The sequence below is a fragment of the Hypanus sabinus genome, chromosome 1 (genome assembly GCF_030144855.1).
Source record: "Hypanus sabinus isolate sHypSab1 chromosome 1, sHypSab1.hap1, whole genome shotgun sequence".
Lineage (NCBI taxonomy): Eukaryota > Metazoa > Chordata > Chondrichthyes > Myliobatiformes > Dasyatidae > Hypanus > Hypanus sabinus.
Window position 1 is genome coordinate 88,062,363 of NC_082706.1, and position 16,125 is coordinate 88,078,487.

General features: G+C 41.7%; 1 protein-coding gene across 2 annotated transcripts in view; it reads right to left on the minus strand.

The window, feature by feature from the left end:
• Nucleotides 1-233: 233 nt before the first annotated feature.
• dok6 (docking protein 6) overlaps nt 234-16,125 on the minus strand; it is a 527,037-nt gene continuing 511,145 nt past the window's right edge. For both annotated transcript variants that reach the window (XM_059971537.1, XM_059971547.1), the window contains one exon: nt 234-4,118. In XM_059971537.1, the coding sequence (XP_059827520.1) occupies nt 3,979-4,118 (140 nt within the window). In that variant the 3' untranslated portion in view covers nt 234-3,978. The remainder of the gene's footprint in view (nt 4,119-16,125) is intronic.

Here is a 16,125-nt window from a genome sequence, read left to right on the forward strand (position 1 = left end):
CTCATGGGCCACACTTTTCTGCCCTGGAACCAACTGCTCATGGAGTGACCAATCCTTTTAATGTAATGAGATTCTTCAGCATGGTTGCCACATTCGCAAATGAAACAACAGTACTTTGTGCATCCAAGCTGCATTCCTAGTAGCAGCCTTTCTAAAACCTGTCCTGCCATGCTGCAACCACCCTGCCTAAGCCTGCCCAGGCAATTTCAAAAAAATTGTGCAAGATAGGGAAATTTCATAGTGATTTTCATGATTTGCAGTCCAAAATACATAAGGTACACCCAAAAGTATTCAGGAAGCAATATCTTTGTTGTCCAGTGTAATTAATTAAAAACTAAATTCAAATTAGCATTTTTTTTGCCATTTATTTCAGTACAATCTGGGACCTATGATAATAAAAACAAAATTAAATTTAAATTAAACTCTCTGTTGACATATTTTTATTTCACTTTGCCTTGTACTAACTACCTTAATGCACATTGTAATGAATTGATCTGTATGGCCAGAGGAGTCTGTATGCAAAACGAGTTTTTCATTGTACCTCGGTAATGGTACGGGGAAAAACACAGAAACATAGAAAACCTACAGCACAATACAGGCCCTTTGACCCACAAAGCTGTGCCGAACATGTCCTTACTTTAGAACTACCTAGGATTACCCATAGCCCTCTATTTTTCTAAGCTCCATGTACCTATCCAGGAATCTCTTAAAAGACCCTATCGTTTCCGCCTCCACCACCGCCAGCAGCTCATTCCACGCACTCACCACTCTCTGCGTAAAAAACTTACCCCTGACAATCTCTCTGTACCTAACTCCAAGCACCTTAAAACTGTGCCCTCTCGTGCTAGCCATTTCAGCCTAGGGAAAAAGCCTCTGACTATCCACATGATCAATGCTTCTCATTATGTTGTACATCTCTCTCAGTTCACCTCTCATCCTCCATCGCTTCAAGGAGAAAAGGCCGTGTTCACTCAACCTATTCTCATAAGGCATGCTCCTCAATCCAGGTAATATCCATGTATATCTTAGGCAGGAGAATGGGATTGAGAGAAATAGTAAATCATCCATGGTGGAATGGTAGAGCAGACTTGATGGGCCAATTAACTTAAATTTCTCCTATGTCTTATAGTCTTAACTTACTATTTTAATAATTTGCATTTAAACTAATTTACTATTGTTTAATGTAGTTGAGCTAAATTCTTTATTTTAAAAGTTAAATTGGAAAATAAACAGTCAATTTGACTTTAAGTATCTCTGGACAATAAGGGCATATAAATATAGCAAAAATGCCTTTGACAGCAGCGAGGGTGATGGTCTGGAATACGATAGGTACAAGAGGTTCAGCAGATGCTGGAAATCAAGAGCAATACACACTGGAGGAACTCAGTAGGCCAGGCAGCTTCTATGGAGGGGGAATAAACAGTTGATGTTTTGGGCTGTGTCCCTTCATCAGGACTGGAACGAGGGTAATGGACTGGAATTTGTGACACATAGATTAGTGTTGGATGGACCGTAGCTGAAAGTTGCATTGATAATGATCAAGTTCAGTATATAAGAAGTGCAAATTAATTTAGTTACTGAAAATCTGACACAGAAGCAGTGCAAGTTGAAAACACCCAGCAGCATCATGGGAGAGAAGCAGCGTGGTTGATGTTTTTAGTGCAAAAACTTCCACTTAGTGCCCACTTTATTAGATACAGGAGTGGAACCCGGTGTGGTCTTCTGCTGCTTTAGTCCATCCACTTCAAGGTTTGATGTATTGTGTGTTCAGAGAATCCCTTCTGCACACCACTGTTAGAACACATGGTTATTTGAGTTACTGTTGCCTTTCTGTTAGCTTGAACCAGTCTGGCCATTCTCCTGTGACCTCGCTCAATAACAAGGCATTCTCACAGAACTGCTGCACACTGGATGCATTTTTGTTTTTTGCAGCACTGTTTGTAAACACTGCAGACTATTGTGTGTGAAAATCCCAGAAGATCAGTAGTTTCCGAGATACTCAAACCACCCCTTCTGGCACCAACAATCATTTCTCGGACAAAGTCACTTAGCCCATATTTTTCCCCATTCTAATGTTACAACTGAACCTCTTGACCATGTCTGCATGCTTTTATCCATTGAGATGCTAGCACATGATTGGCTGATCAGATATTTGCATTAACAAGCAAGTGTACAGGTGTATCTCATAAAGCGTCCACTGACTGTAAACGAAACTGATTTACTGGCTCTGCCTGCCATTACTGATTGAACTGTTGAGTATGACAGTATTTTTCCTGTACCTCTGGCTTCAGATATTTTGATAATTCAGATCTTAATGTAACTTCAAGTTTGAATACTCAGCTAGTTAGGGTGCCAGTTCCACAAGAATGTGCATGTTGATAAATAGTCACATTTTCCAGGTTGCCATTGAATGAATTTGCATATCCTTGGTCTAATTGGATGAAAGTTGCAGTTACCTGAAAGCCCAAGTTTAAGTTAAAAAAAATCACCCTTAATAAGAACAAATTATGATCTGTGGTTACAAAGAGACTACATTTCTGATTACAGCTTCTCCAACATGCTGCCAGACACAGTGATGCATTCTGGCTATGGATCTATTTTCTTTTGATGCAAGGTCATTTATCAGTTGACTTACTTTTAACACAGGGGTTCTGGTGATGCTGGAGATCCAGGGGAACACACACAAAATGCCAGAGGAACTCATCAGGTCAGGCAGCATTTATGGAAATGAATAAACAGTCAATGTTTCTAGTCAAGACCCTTCATCAAGACTTAGGTCTTTTGTTCTTCATGTGTGCAACTATTAACTGCAATCTTTAAACCACTTCGATATCGTACATATTTGACCCTTGGCAAGTGCTCATCCGCTTCCCATTTCGCACCACCGCCCCTTCTCCAGACATAGCAAGCTCTCAGCAATATTGAACCATTGAGCCCTTATTCGTCCTGCAGGCTACACCAACTTCTCAGAGGATGGTCAACTCATCCTGCTGGAGAGGCTTGTGAGTTCCTGAGATCCCGAGAGCGATGCTACCTGGAGATAGCCATCTGGCGCTTAACTCACGGTTGGGTCACCCCTGGTGGTAAGGTCAAAGGAGTGGTTCCAGACAAAGACCGATCCAACCTCAACGGTCGGGCTGGCAGAGATGATGACACATCACAATAACAGTGAAGGGTCCACAGTCATCTTGGATTCTATGCAACTGGTCCTTGACCCTGATCTGATCCATTAAGAACCATGTGGTGGCTGCTCATGCATCAGCTTCCCCACATTAAAGTCACGCACAGCATTATCCTTTAAGGGCATTTGCCCTAACATCCTGGAATTATGTGGACCCGGACTGATGTCTACAGCCACCTGCAGACCCACCAATGGATAACCCCTTAGGGGAACATCATACACGAGTTGAATGATCACACTATCATCCATCAGAGAAAATTCACCTTAGTAAATCAAACAGATTAAGTAAAACACATCAAACAACACTGCAATCTGATGTCAAATGAAAAAAAAACCTATTGATATATGGAAATTTCTGCAGGGCAGATCTGAAAGCAATACCTGAATTAGTATTAGAAACAAAAACGAGTTTGACAGTCATCACAGACACGGACAATTTGACTCAACCACTTTTAGACCTGTCCAAACAATTGTGTTTTACACACAGAAGCTATGTTTTACAGCAGCTGAATTTTAAAAATACTCTACATTGCATTTTTATACATCAAATTCTATTTCCCAAGGAGGTATGTAGTTATCAGCAGGTGGGAGCCAATTAATATTAAAAAAGATGTACAGGTATTTTTAAGCCTATGAATATTCAGTCTATCACCTGAATGCTCCAAATACAGCAAACGCCATCCAAGACTTGTTTTGTTTCACCTGTATTTAGTCCTTGCCCTCTCACAGTTACCCAATCAGGCTTCTCTCAACATGTGGCCCGGCTCACAGTGACTCCTCCAATTGTTCGGTGCACATCACTGGGCCAACCCAGAGCTGTAGTTTGATCCGTAGCTACTAGTTGGAGATAATAAGTGTTGGTGCTCATGACTCTGTTCTGAGACGTAGCTAGGGAAGGTTTGTGCTCGAGGAACTTTTGTCAAGTTTAAATCGTTCCCTATTGGAGAGAAAAAGAAAGAAACACTTTAAAAAAAACTGTTAAGTTGCATTTATGAAAGTTTCATTCTTTCATAGTATACATGTCAACTTTAATAATAACAGAACTATCAGGTCAGCAGAAAAGGTCATTGGCTGCAGTCTACCATCTTGTATGTGTCCAGGATGACGAAGTGGGGAGGGATTCATTGTCGACACTACAAACCCAGCAAACTGACATTTCCAAAATTTCCTTTCTGGAAAGCATTGGAACAAAAACTTCATGCCATCTTAAAGATTTCTTCCCTGGGCAGTTAATCTGATCAGTGATTCTAGTTAGACAACTTCACCCCCCTCCCCACCCCACCCCATTACCTCAGTCACTGTACTACACTGTAAGCACTTTAAATCACTTATTATAATGCTGCTTCCATTGTGAATACATGCTGGTATTTAATTTCAAACATGAGAAAGTCTACAGATCCTGGAGATGCAAAGCAGCTATGGAATAGAATAAACAATCAATGTTTTGGGCTGAGACTCTTCCTCAGGACTGAGAAGGAAGGGGGAAGATGTCAGAATAAAAAGGTGTGGGGAGGGGAAGGAGGCCAGCTGGATGGTGATAGATGAAGCCATGTGGGTGCGAAAGGTAAAGGGCTGGAGAAGAAAGAATCTGGTAAGAGTGGACCATAGGAGAAAGGGAAGTAGGGGGGGACCCAGGGGTGAGTGACAGGCAGGTGAGAAGGCGAGAAAGGTCAGAATGGGAAATGGAGGAGGGGGTGTGGAATTAGTTTACTGGAAGAAGAAATGGATAATTGTTTTTGTTTCATGTTGGACCCCAAACAACACACCACAGAAAATTCCCAATGAGGTAAATGTATATGATGAGTAAGTTGATCCCTGGTCTTGATCCTACACTTCTGACTTAGGTTTTGTAAATCCTGTAAGGTTTTTTGGTGTCAGAGGATGTATAATTTGTAGCAGGGTGTCCTGCATCTACTCTGCTCTCGATCCATGTTCTGTGGATCGTCAACTTGTCATGGTGGGGGAGAGGCTTCTGAGTTCCTGATATCCCATCTGCGATGCTGTCTGGAGCCATCTGACGCTTTGCTCCTGGTGGGGACACCCATTGCAGGAAGGTCAAGGGGGTGGTTCTAGACAAAGAGCGATCTAACCAAGACCTCAGCGGTGGAGCTGGTGGAAGGTGATCACTCATGACAACAGCAGTGAAGATGGAAGAAGAGTGCAGCAATGAAGTCTTCAAATACCTTGCAATCCGTGCCAGTGGACCCTGACCCCAATCTGTCAAAGACTGTATGGTCGAGGTCCATCATCAGCATCCCATGATAAACAATGCCATGTACAGTCGTTATCCATTGAGGGAATCCACCGGAACATATTGGAATAAGGCCTGTAGCAATCAGCAAGTGATGAAAGGGGCAGGATTATGAGGTCTGGGCCATCTTATCCAGAATAGCACACCTGAAATGCTGGAGGAACTCAGCAGGTCATGCAGCATCTATGGAGTGGAATAAAGAGTCAACACTTTGGGCCAAGGCCTTTCATCTGGACACAATGGTCTGAATGTGATATCAGCATACAATGATCTGAATGGCTTCTAGTTTGAGAGCATTAGAATATTAGAGCAAGGATGTGATGCCAAGGCTTTACAAGGCATTGGCCAGATCACTCTTGAGTTATTGTGAGCAGTTTGGGCCCCTTATCAAAGAAAAGATGTGCTGGCATTAGAGAGGGTCCAGTGGAGGCTCATGAAAATGATTCTGAGAATGAAAGGATTAACATATGATGGCTCTGGGCCGGTACTCTCGTGAGTTTAGAAGAAGGGAGGGGGAAATATCTCATTGAAATCTATCAAAAATTGGAAGACAGAGTGGATGTGGAGAGGATGTTTCCTATTGTAGTTGAGTCTAGGACCAAAGGGTGCAGCCAAAGAATAGAGGGTCATCCATTTAGAACAGAGATGAGAAGGAATTTCCTTAGCCAGAGGGTGGTGAATCTGTGGAATTCATTGCCACTGATGGCTGTGGAGGCCAATTCATTCAGCATATTTAAACCAGAAATTGATAGGTTCTTGATTATTCATGGCATCAAAGGTTATGGGCAGAAGGCAGGAGAATGGGGTTGAAAGGGATAATACATCAACCATTGTGGAACAGACTTGATGGGCCAAATGTCCTAATTCTGCTCCTTTGTCTTATGGTTTTATAGTCTTAAATCAGCTTGATGGAATGGCAGTGCAGATTCAATGGGCCAAATGGCCTACTTCAGTGCCTATGTCGTTTGGTTTTATGAGCAAGAGACTGAGATTAGTTTAGCAATCTTCAATCTGAATCACCTTTATGCTAATGGTTCCAACATCAGCATCACATTGGTAGTGCTTATGCTGTGTGTTGCTCCAAAAGGTTTTAATAGAAGAGAAAAAAAAATAACTTATAAAGAGCATAGAACATTACACCCCAATACGGCCCTTCAGCCCACAATGTTGTGCCGACTATTTAACCTACTCTAAGATCAATCTAATTGTTCCTTCTCACATAGCTCTCCATTTTTCTATCATCCATGTGCCTATCTGAGAGTCTCTTGAATATCCCTAATGTATCTGCCTCGATCAGCACTCATGACATTCTATCCCACATACCCACCATTCTATGTGTAAAAAACTTACCTCTGACATCTCTCCTATCCTTTCTTCCAATCACCTTAAAATGATGCCTCCTCATATTAGTCATTTTCACCCTGGGAAGAAAAGACTCTGGCTGTCCACTTGATCTGTACACATGTATCAAGTCACCTCTCATCTTCTTTCACTCCAAAGAGAAAAGCCCTAGCTGGTTCAACTTGTCCTTATAAGCTATTATTCCTTTCTGCACCTTGGGCAGCAATATTGCTGTTTCTTTGGCATTTTGTCTGCTTTGTTTTTTATGAGGCCAAGTTGCTAGCTTGATGCTCAACCCAGAGCAGATGGAAAGTGTGCAAGGAGATGGCCTGATTTGAACCCAGGACCTCTTGCCTTGAAGTCCAGTGCTGATGCCACTACACCACCAGCCAAAGTCTTTATAATCTATGCTCTTTAACCCAGGCAGCACTCTAGTAAATTAGGTCTGCATCATCTTTAAAGCTTCCATATACTTCTTAAAATGAAGTGACTAAAACAAAATAAAATATTCCAAGTGTGGTCTAACCAAGGTTTTATAGAGTTGCAACATTTCCTTGTGGTCCTTGAAATAAATCACCTTACACCATACCTAACCACCCTATCAACTTTTGCAAGGCAACTTTGAGGGGTGAAGGATGTGGACCCCAAGATCCCTCTGTTCCTCCACACTGCTAAGAATCTTGCCTTTAACCCTGTACACTGCCTCCAAATTCAACTTCCAAAATGAATAACTTCATACTCCTTTCGGTGGAACTCCATCCACCACTCCTCAGCCTAGCTCTGTGTACTGTCGATGTCCCATTGCAATCTACGACAACCCACTACACTATCCACAACTCCACCAATCTTTGTGTCACCTGTAATTTTATGTTCTTCATTTTACTGACCATGAAAAACAACAATAGCGGTTATAAATCTCTCATTGCACAGAAACAGCTTCAAGTATTTATGTTAAATGGATTTTATTTTTATTTTGCTCTGGTCCATTCCATCTCTACCCTGAATCCATCCCATCACTTTTCTCTGCAACAACAGTATTTCAATTTAAAAGCCAATAAATTATGACTGAAAATTGAACAATATCTTCTTTTGACAGGACAAGGAAAAGCTTGTGATCTGATCATTTTTTTCTCCCATCTGCAGCTTTTCTTGGCTTTTGCACGTTATAAAGCTGTTTATTATTTGTCTGAAATTCCTCCTCTCTGCCTGTCTACCTGGGATAGAAAGGCATTGCACTGTCTTCTTCCCCTCGCCATGTTCAGACTGCTGAGTCTTTAGGAATGGCTCACAAACACAACAGGGTCAAGTTTACTTCCACGGCTCAAATCCCCGGTAAAGAGAATGCCATGGCTCCCAGGTGGGGTGGGTTGGACAAAATGTCGGTCTTCTCTAGCTTACTGGTTGTACTCTTGAGCTGCGAGAGCTGCCATTGTGAACTACACTTACCAAAGGATGCTTGCTGTTCAAAGTTCAAAATAAACTTTTTGCCAAACTACATGTATGACATCATATGTTACCATGAGATTCATTTTCTTGCAGGCATTCACATTGGAACAAAGAAATACAATAGAATCTGTGAAAAGGTACACACAGAGACTCACAAACAATATTCAAAAGAAGAAAAACTGCAAATACAAACATTTGAATAAATAAATAAAACCAAGAACAGAGTTGCAAAGTCCTTGAAAGTGAGTTTGCAGAATTAGTTCAATGTTGAGATGAGTAGTTATCCACGCTTGTTCAGGAACCTGGTGGTGTGGGACCTAAGGCTCCTGTACCTCCTTCCCAATGGCAGCAGCAAGAAGAGAGCATGGCCTGTATAGCAGGGCTCCTTGACGATGGATGCTGCTTTCTTCTGACAGTGTTCCTTTTAGATGTGCTCAATGACTAGGGCTTTTTCCTTGATGGACGAGGCTGTATCCACCACTTTTGGTAGGCTTTTCTGTTCTTGGGCTGTGGTGTTTCCAAACCAGAATGCTCTGTCATTGGAAATTCACCGTAAACAGACATACTCGCACTCCTACATACTGAATAAGTATAGAGATTTCATAAACACAACAAATTCCGTGACGACTGCTTAAAGGATTAAAATGTCACTCATTCTAAATCTCACTGGAAGAAGGCTGCAGAAGTAATGGATTACATTAATGGAACAGTGAAAGGAATTGCCTGTGTGTTTGATTGATCGTAAAGTTGCTTCAAAGGAACACACTGGATTTCAAACCCTATAAGATATCCCCAGTTATTAACCAATTTAACGCTCATTTGAAATTGTTGTTTCATGTTCTGAGGACAATGTTGTTTCTCCATTATCCAGCAGGAAGTGCCTGCCTTCCACATGGTACAGTGAGCAGCATCCACATCACTTTCATTAGTTAATCAGATAAAAATAGGTGGCACACTGCATTGTGATTACAGATGTTGTCTCACCATCTCAACAATCTGGGTTCAATCCTAATACTGTCTTCTGTGGAGTTTGCAGATTCATCACATCGTAATGAAGTGTGAATACAACAAGCTATTTAGTTATGAACTTTTGTCAGAAGTGCACCTTATTATTTGTTAACTAATTTGTGGTAATTTTACTTTATATGCTGTGAACAAATTATATGTATTATGATGTGCACCTTAGTGTGGAGGGACCTTGTTTTGTTTTGTGGTATACATGTATACGGTTGAAATGACAATAAACTTGAACTTGAACAAGATGAGTGTGTAAGGAAAAAGTTAAGTGTGATTCCTCCTTGGTGTATGCTAAAATAAAATGGAAGTTTGGAAGACAATGCTGTTAGCTTGGAGAAAGATTGTTTTGGAAAGTACAATACAACCAGTCCACAGCAATGTACTGAGAAGGTTAAGGGAATACAAGTCTACAGTCAGAACAGTGCAAGGTGTTGATACGTGTTTTTTTTGGGGGAAGGTGATCATTGTGCAGGTGCAGGTACCAAATGAATGGGTAAGTACAAGTGTGAGGGTTTTTGAACAGTATAAAAAGACACCTTCTTGGTGCAAGAAGAGACTTTTGCCTTTGGCTAGGCACAGCAAGTGGCTTTTGCTGAGATAAAAAAAACAGTACGAAGAGAGAGTCAGAGTATGCTGAATCCAAGATTGAAAGCATGAATGCAGTATACAACCCTAAAATCAGTCTTCACCACAGTCACGTAACAAAGAAGATCCACGGAACATCAACTCCCCCCAACATACCAAAAACATCAACATAAAATATGAGCAAAAATCAGATTGAGACTTAGACTTAACCTGAGAGAGAGAGAGAGAGAGAGAGAGAGAGAGAGAGAGAGAGAGAGAGAGAGAGAGAGAGAGAGAGAGAGAGAGAGAGAGAGAGAGAGAGAGAGAGAGAGAGAGAGAGAGAGAGAGAGAGAGAGAGAGAGAGAGAGAGAGAGAGAGAGGGAGAGAGAGAGAGAGTGGGAGAGAGGGGGAGAGAGAGAATGACTGAGAGTGAGAGAGGAAGTGAGAGTAAGACAGAGAGAGAAGGGGGAGATTGAGAGGGACAGGGAGAGGGAGAGGAAGAGGGAAGAGGGAGAGGGAGAGGAGGAGAGAGCAGAGTCTGTGAGTTAGCATTCTGCAGATCAGCTTATTTAGAGGATGATAAGTATTGTTCAGATTTCTGTATTCCTACGACTGTAGAGATTTATTTTCCTTTTTTATTGCACATGTGGCCTTGAACATATGTGCTCTCTCCTTTTGTTTGTGATTACACATGAAAATACCCTGAGCTGAACCAGGAAAGAACACAATGAATTTTTGAATAATTTCTGTTCCTGACTGCTCCCTTCACCTTCTCTGCACCCTTCTTGGCTTGTTCTCCATCAAATAAATTTTGCAAATGGTGTGGCTACTTGGAACTGGATGGGAAGTGTAAACTATCTGGGAAAGAATGCTTTGTTCAATCACCAACACAAAACTTAATCATACAAATTAATAATTAAAAAACATAAGAATTCAGTTCAACTTCATCAATCTGCTCAGAATCATAACTGAGTTGTGGGTTTGCAGTTTCTGGATGGGAACTCCTGGCCTTTTATTCAATGAGCACCCTAAACAATTCCCAGGAATAGTCGTTTCTACATGTGTCCTGCAAATGCATTTGAGTGCATGCAAATTCAAGAAAAGTACGAGGGATAATCGTAGGAACTACAGACCAGTGAGTCTTACTTCAGTGGTGGGCCAACAGTTGGAGAGAGTTCATAGGGACAGGATTTATGAACAGTTGGAGAAGCATTGGCTGATAAGGGCTTTGCTGTGCTTTGCAAGTTGAAATAAATTCATTGAGGAAGTGCAAAGCTACATTGGTGAAGGCAGAATAGTGAATGTGGTGCACATGGGATTTAGTAAGGTGTTTGATAAGGTTCCCCATCGTATGCTCATTCGGAAAGTCAGGAGGCACGGGATCCCTGCAAACTTGTCTTACTTACAGAAGGCAGAGGTTGGGAGTAGATGGAGAGTATTCTGCTCAGAGATCAGTGACCCTGTGTTCCATAGGAATCTGCTATTGGGCCTTGCTCTTTGTAATTCTTATAAATGCTTTGGATGAGAAAGTGGAAGGGAAGGCTAGTAGGTTTGCAGATGACTTGAATATTAGTGGTGCCGTGCATAGTGTAGAAGGTTGTTGAGGGTTAAGGTGGGACATTGATAGGATGTATTGATAGAGCTGAGAAATGGCAGATGGAGTTCAATCCAGAAAAGTGTGAAGTGATTTATTCTGGAAAGTCAAATTTGAAGGCAGAATAGAGGGTTAATGACAAGATTCTTTGCCGTGCGGAGGAACAGAGGGGTTTGGAGTCACAGTCTGTAGATCCGTCAAAGTTGACACAAGTTGATAGTGTTGCTAAGAAGTTGTATGGTGTGTTGGCCTTTATTAATCAGGGGATTGAGTTCAAGAATTGGGAGGTACCGTTTCGGCTCTCATCTGCCATCATCGGCAAGTCCTGGTTTGATACCAAAGACTGAAGCCCGAAGGTTGATCGGAAGTTCAGGTCACAGCCCGACTGGAGATTAGAAGTCTGGAAGTTAAGACTCGATAGCTATAGCCCTGAGTCTGTGAATCTTGGTGAAATGTCATTGATATAAATAAACGTGTTACAGAATTGTGTAATACTCATCAATATCCAGAAATATGTTTATAATTATGCCTGTGAATATTGTTCATTGTTAATTGATGCCACTTTCATTGATACTTCATTTAATTTTTAAAAGAATCAAGAGAACTTTTCCTTGGAAATATCAAAATCCTTTCAGTTATAAGAAAAATAAAAAATGTTCCCTTATGTGGTTTTGCTGAGAGTAATTGCTTTGAATCTGCAATTTTTAATCAAACTTTAATTATGTAAATCAAAGTTTTTGCATTGAATGATTTTCAATCGTCAGCCTGTAAGTAATAAGCGGTCCTCACTGCCTGTAGCCAAAATGCTGATACAGAGATGCCAGAACCAATTAGGGAAAGCGCAAAGTAATGTGTAACCATCCCTAGAATACTATGAATACAAATTTTAATGATATAAAAACATAAGTTCCTTTTGGTCCAACTCTGAAGCATCAGCAGAGTATTGTCGTCACATAGGCACAAGAGGATCTGCAGATGCCGGATATCTTGAGCAAAACACGCAAAATGCTGGAGGAACTTAGCAGGGCAGGCTGCATCAATGGAGTAAGTAAACAGTCGATATTTCAGCTGGAGTTCCTGATGAAAGGTCTTGGCCCAAAACGTCAACTGTTTATTTCCCTTCACACCTTTGATCCACCTGCAACGAGCAGGATTTCTAGGTGGCCAACCATTTTAATTCCGATCCCCATTCGCATTTCAACGTTAGTCCATGGCTTCCACTACTGCTGTGATGAGGCTTCTCTCAGGCTGATAAATCTCCTCTGCACTCTTTCTAAAGCTATCACATCCTTCCTATAAAGAGGTAACCAGAACTGAACTCAATAGTCCAAGTGTGGTCTAAACAGGGTTTTGCAGAGATGCATCATTAACCTCGCTGTACTTAATCCCCAGACTAACGAAGGTCAAGACACTGTACCCCTTTTTGATCCACCCTTACAACCTTTGGAGCATTTTTGAAGGATCTCAACATCCGTACTCAAACCCACTTACAACAAAGAATACCATTACATTTGCTTTCTTAAATGTCTGCTGAATCTGCACAGTGATTTGTGTATGAGGGCATTCAAGTTCTTATAGCATCTTTTGAGCTTCTCCTTTCTAAATTAAGTATTCCACCTCTCTAATAATTTTGCTAAAATGGATGACTTCACATTTTCCACATTATGTTCTTCTTGCCCACTCATTTGCCTGTTCACTCAAAGCCTCTCTAAATCCTCCCTGTCACCTATCTTGGTATTGTCAGCAAATATGGATATATTACACTTTATCTATCATCCAAACTACTGATATATTTAGGGTCCCTGCATTAATCTCCCTGACACACCAATGATTGTAGTTTCCCAAGACAAAAGTAAACTGATTTACTCCTATTTGTTCTGTCATCTCTGTTCCTATCGCCTCTTCACCCTCCAGATACGAGGTAGTAGTGGAGTGATCACTTAGTTGAGTAAGGGATTGTCCATGGGTTAGTCCTCAGGTGGCTGTAGAGGCTAATCCAGAACCCACATATAACATATAACCATATAACAATTACAGCATGGAAACAGGCCATCTCAGCCCTCCTAGCCAGTGCTTCACACTTACTCTCACCTAGTCCCAACAACCTACATTCGCCCCATAACCCTCCATTCCTTTCCTGTTCATATACCTATCCAATTTTTTTAAAATGACAATGTCGAACCTGCCTCTACCACTTCTACTGAAAGCTCGTTCCACACAGCTACCACTCTCTGAATCAGGAAGCTCCTCCTCGTGTTACCTCTATACTTTTGCCCCCTAACTCTCAACTCTCAACTCTTGTTTGAATCTCCCCTACTCTCAATGGAAAAAGCCTATCCACATTAACTCTATCTATCCCCCTCATAATTTTAAGTCCCTCTATCAAGTCCCCCCTCAGCCTTCTATGCACCAAAGAATAAAGACCTAACTTGTTCAACTTTTCTCTGTAACTTAGGTGCTGAAACCCAGGTTAACATTCTAGTAAATCTCCTCTGTACTCTTTCTATTTTGTTGACATCTTTCCTATAATTTGGTGACCAGAACTGTACACAATACTCCAAATTTGGCCTCACCAATGCCTTGTACAATTTTAACCACATGTTCTAGTGCAGTGTGGGTACGAGTAAGTGGTGACTGTGGTTAGTGGTTGGCTCTTTTGGTTTTTCCGTCTTTGTTTTCGCAGCTGCTGCTTGTTGTCTGTGGCACAGCAGAGTTCAATCTCACATATGACATCTCCCTCTTGAACAGATTTACTCCAGTTTTATTACAGACATCCCACCTTTCCGGAAGTTCCGGGAGTCTCTCGCATATTGACAGTGGCTCCCTGACAGCCACAAATTATATACTATATCCCAGAACTCAATTTTTTTGAGAGTGAGAGGGAGAGGGAGAGCAAAAGTGAAAGGGAGCATCCTGATTGGTCTCTCTTTGTGCCAAGTAGACCTATCAGTTTTCTCTGTGGGCGGGCTTTACAGTCAACCTCAAAAATAATGACAGTGTTGCTCACTGCACTGTTTGCAACAGTGACTTTTCTGTTGCCCATGTTGGGTTAAATGTAAAAGACACGTTGAGATGAGTTTAACAGGTGTCATTCATTCATTAGCATAGCTAAAGTTATTTAAACTAGCTGGCCAGCTGCTCAGGAGCTACTGTATTGATGTCCTACATGATGAGGCCAAACTCCCTGTTGACTTGCTTAAAGTTGTAATAGAATATAAAAAAAAAACTCCATGATAATATAGTATAATATAAGTACATACTTTAATGTAACATTTTCTGCACATACCCAACTTGGATTATAGATTAGACAAAATCACTAAACAAAGTATTACATACACCCTTAGAGCCTTAGAGGTTGACTGGGGGGGGGGGGGATGGGGGGGATATGGGGTTGTGGGGCGTGGGGGTGCTACCTCCCTGAAATGAGTTTTTGTAGGGTGGGATGTCTGTTATTACCTTCCCAATTTTTAGATGTAATATTAAATTTGTCTCCCTCATTAATCAGGGGCTCCCTGACCTTCCTTCAACTGTAAAGGATCTATTTGGAGAGGTGTGAGTTAGGCATCCAGACAACATGACCTATCCACTGGAGTTGACTCTCGAATGGAAGGTAGGGAACATCTGACAGTCAGGTCCCTTGGCTGCAGTGTTGAACTGACAGAGAGCTGTGACAGTGTGGTAGGGGTGATCTGGAGAGGGGATGTTGTCTGTCTTCCAAACCTGCCCAGATTCTTTCCCCCCCATGTTCACTCTTGTCCCTGTACTGGATTCTGTCCCACCCAGTAAATAATAGCAGCATGCAGGGGGAGGGTGGTGGTGGTGGTGTGTGTGTGTGTGTGTGTGTGTGTGTGTGTGTGTGTGTGTGTGTGTGTGTGTGTGTGTGTGTTGGAGACAGTCTCATGACTGCCCCTAGTACGTGCCCTTGAGGTAAGTTGTCCTGTTTCTGAAGTGCCTGATGCACAACCTCTAGGAGGTGCCTCTCTACTATGTCCTTTCTTGAGATTTATTTATTCAGTTATTCATCACGTGCACAGTATATTAAACGTGCAGGTTCATGCGCCATTTGTGTTAACAACCAGCACCATCTAATAATGGGCTGGGGGCAGGACTCAAGTGTTGTTGCACACTCCGGTGCCAACATACTATTTCAGCACAACAACACAGAACACAACGAGCAACAAAACAACAGCAGTACAAACCCCTCTCTCCCACCTCCATTTCCTGGGTGAGGGAATGGCTTTGCTCTCCAGATCTGAACACACCAAAAGAGAACACAGCAGTGAAACATTCCTACCCAGTGGAAGCAGAAATCTGATTAAAAAAGGTCTTGCTAATTCAGTGCTAATTGGTACACATACAAAGCATTTACACCTGTGAAGCATTTCAGATTTCAGATCTTTTTATTCATCACAGGGACACTCAGGCTACATCCACACTAGACTGGATAATTTTGAAAACGCTGGTTTCATGTAAAAACGATAGGCGTCCACACTATGCATTTTTAAAAATATCTCCGTCCACATTGAAACTGAGATTTTGGTGAATCTCCTCCTACTGCGCATGCACAGGACACATCTACTGAAAGCAAGCGACATGTTTGGCATCGAATCTCCCAGTGAAAGCGCGCGTTTGTGCGGTTACAGACGAGAAAAACTTAAACAACGGGCAGCTGCTGGCTCTCGCACAGGAGAACTTAAAAGTAAAAATAAAACAAATACTGGAGTGTACGGA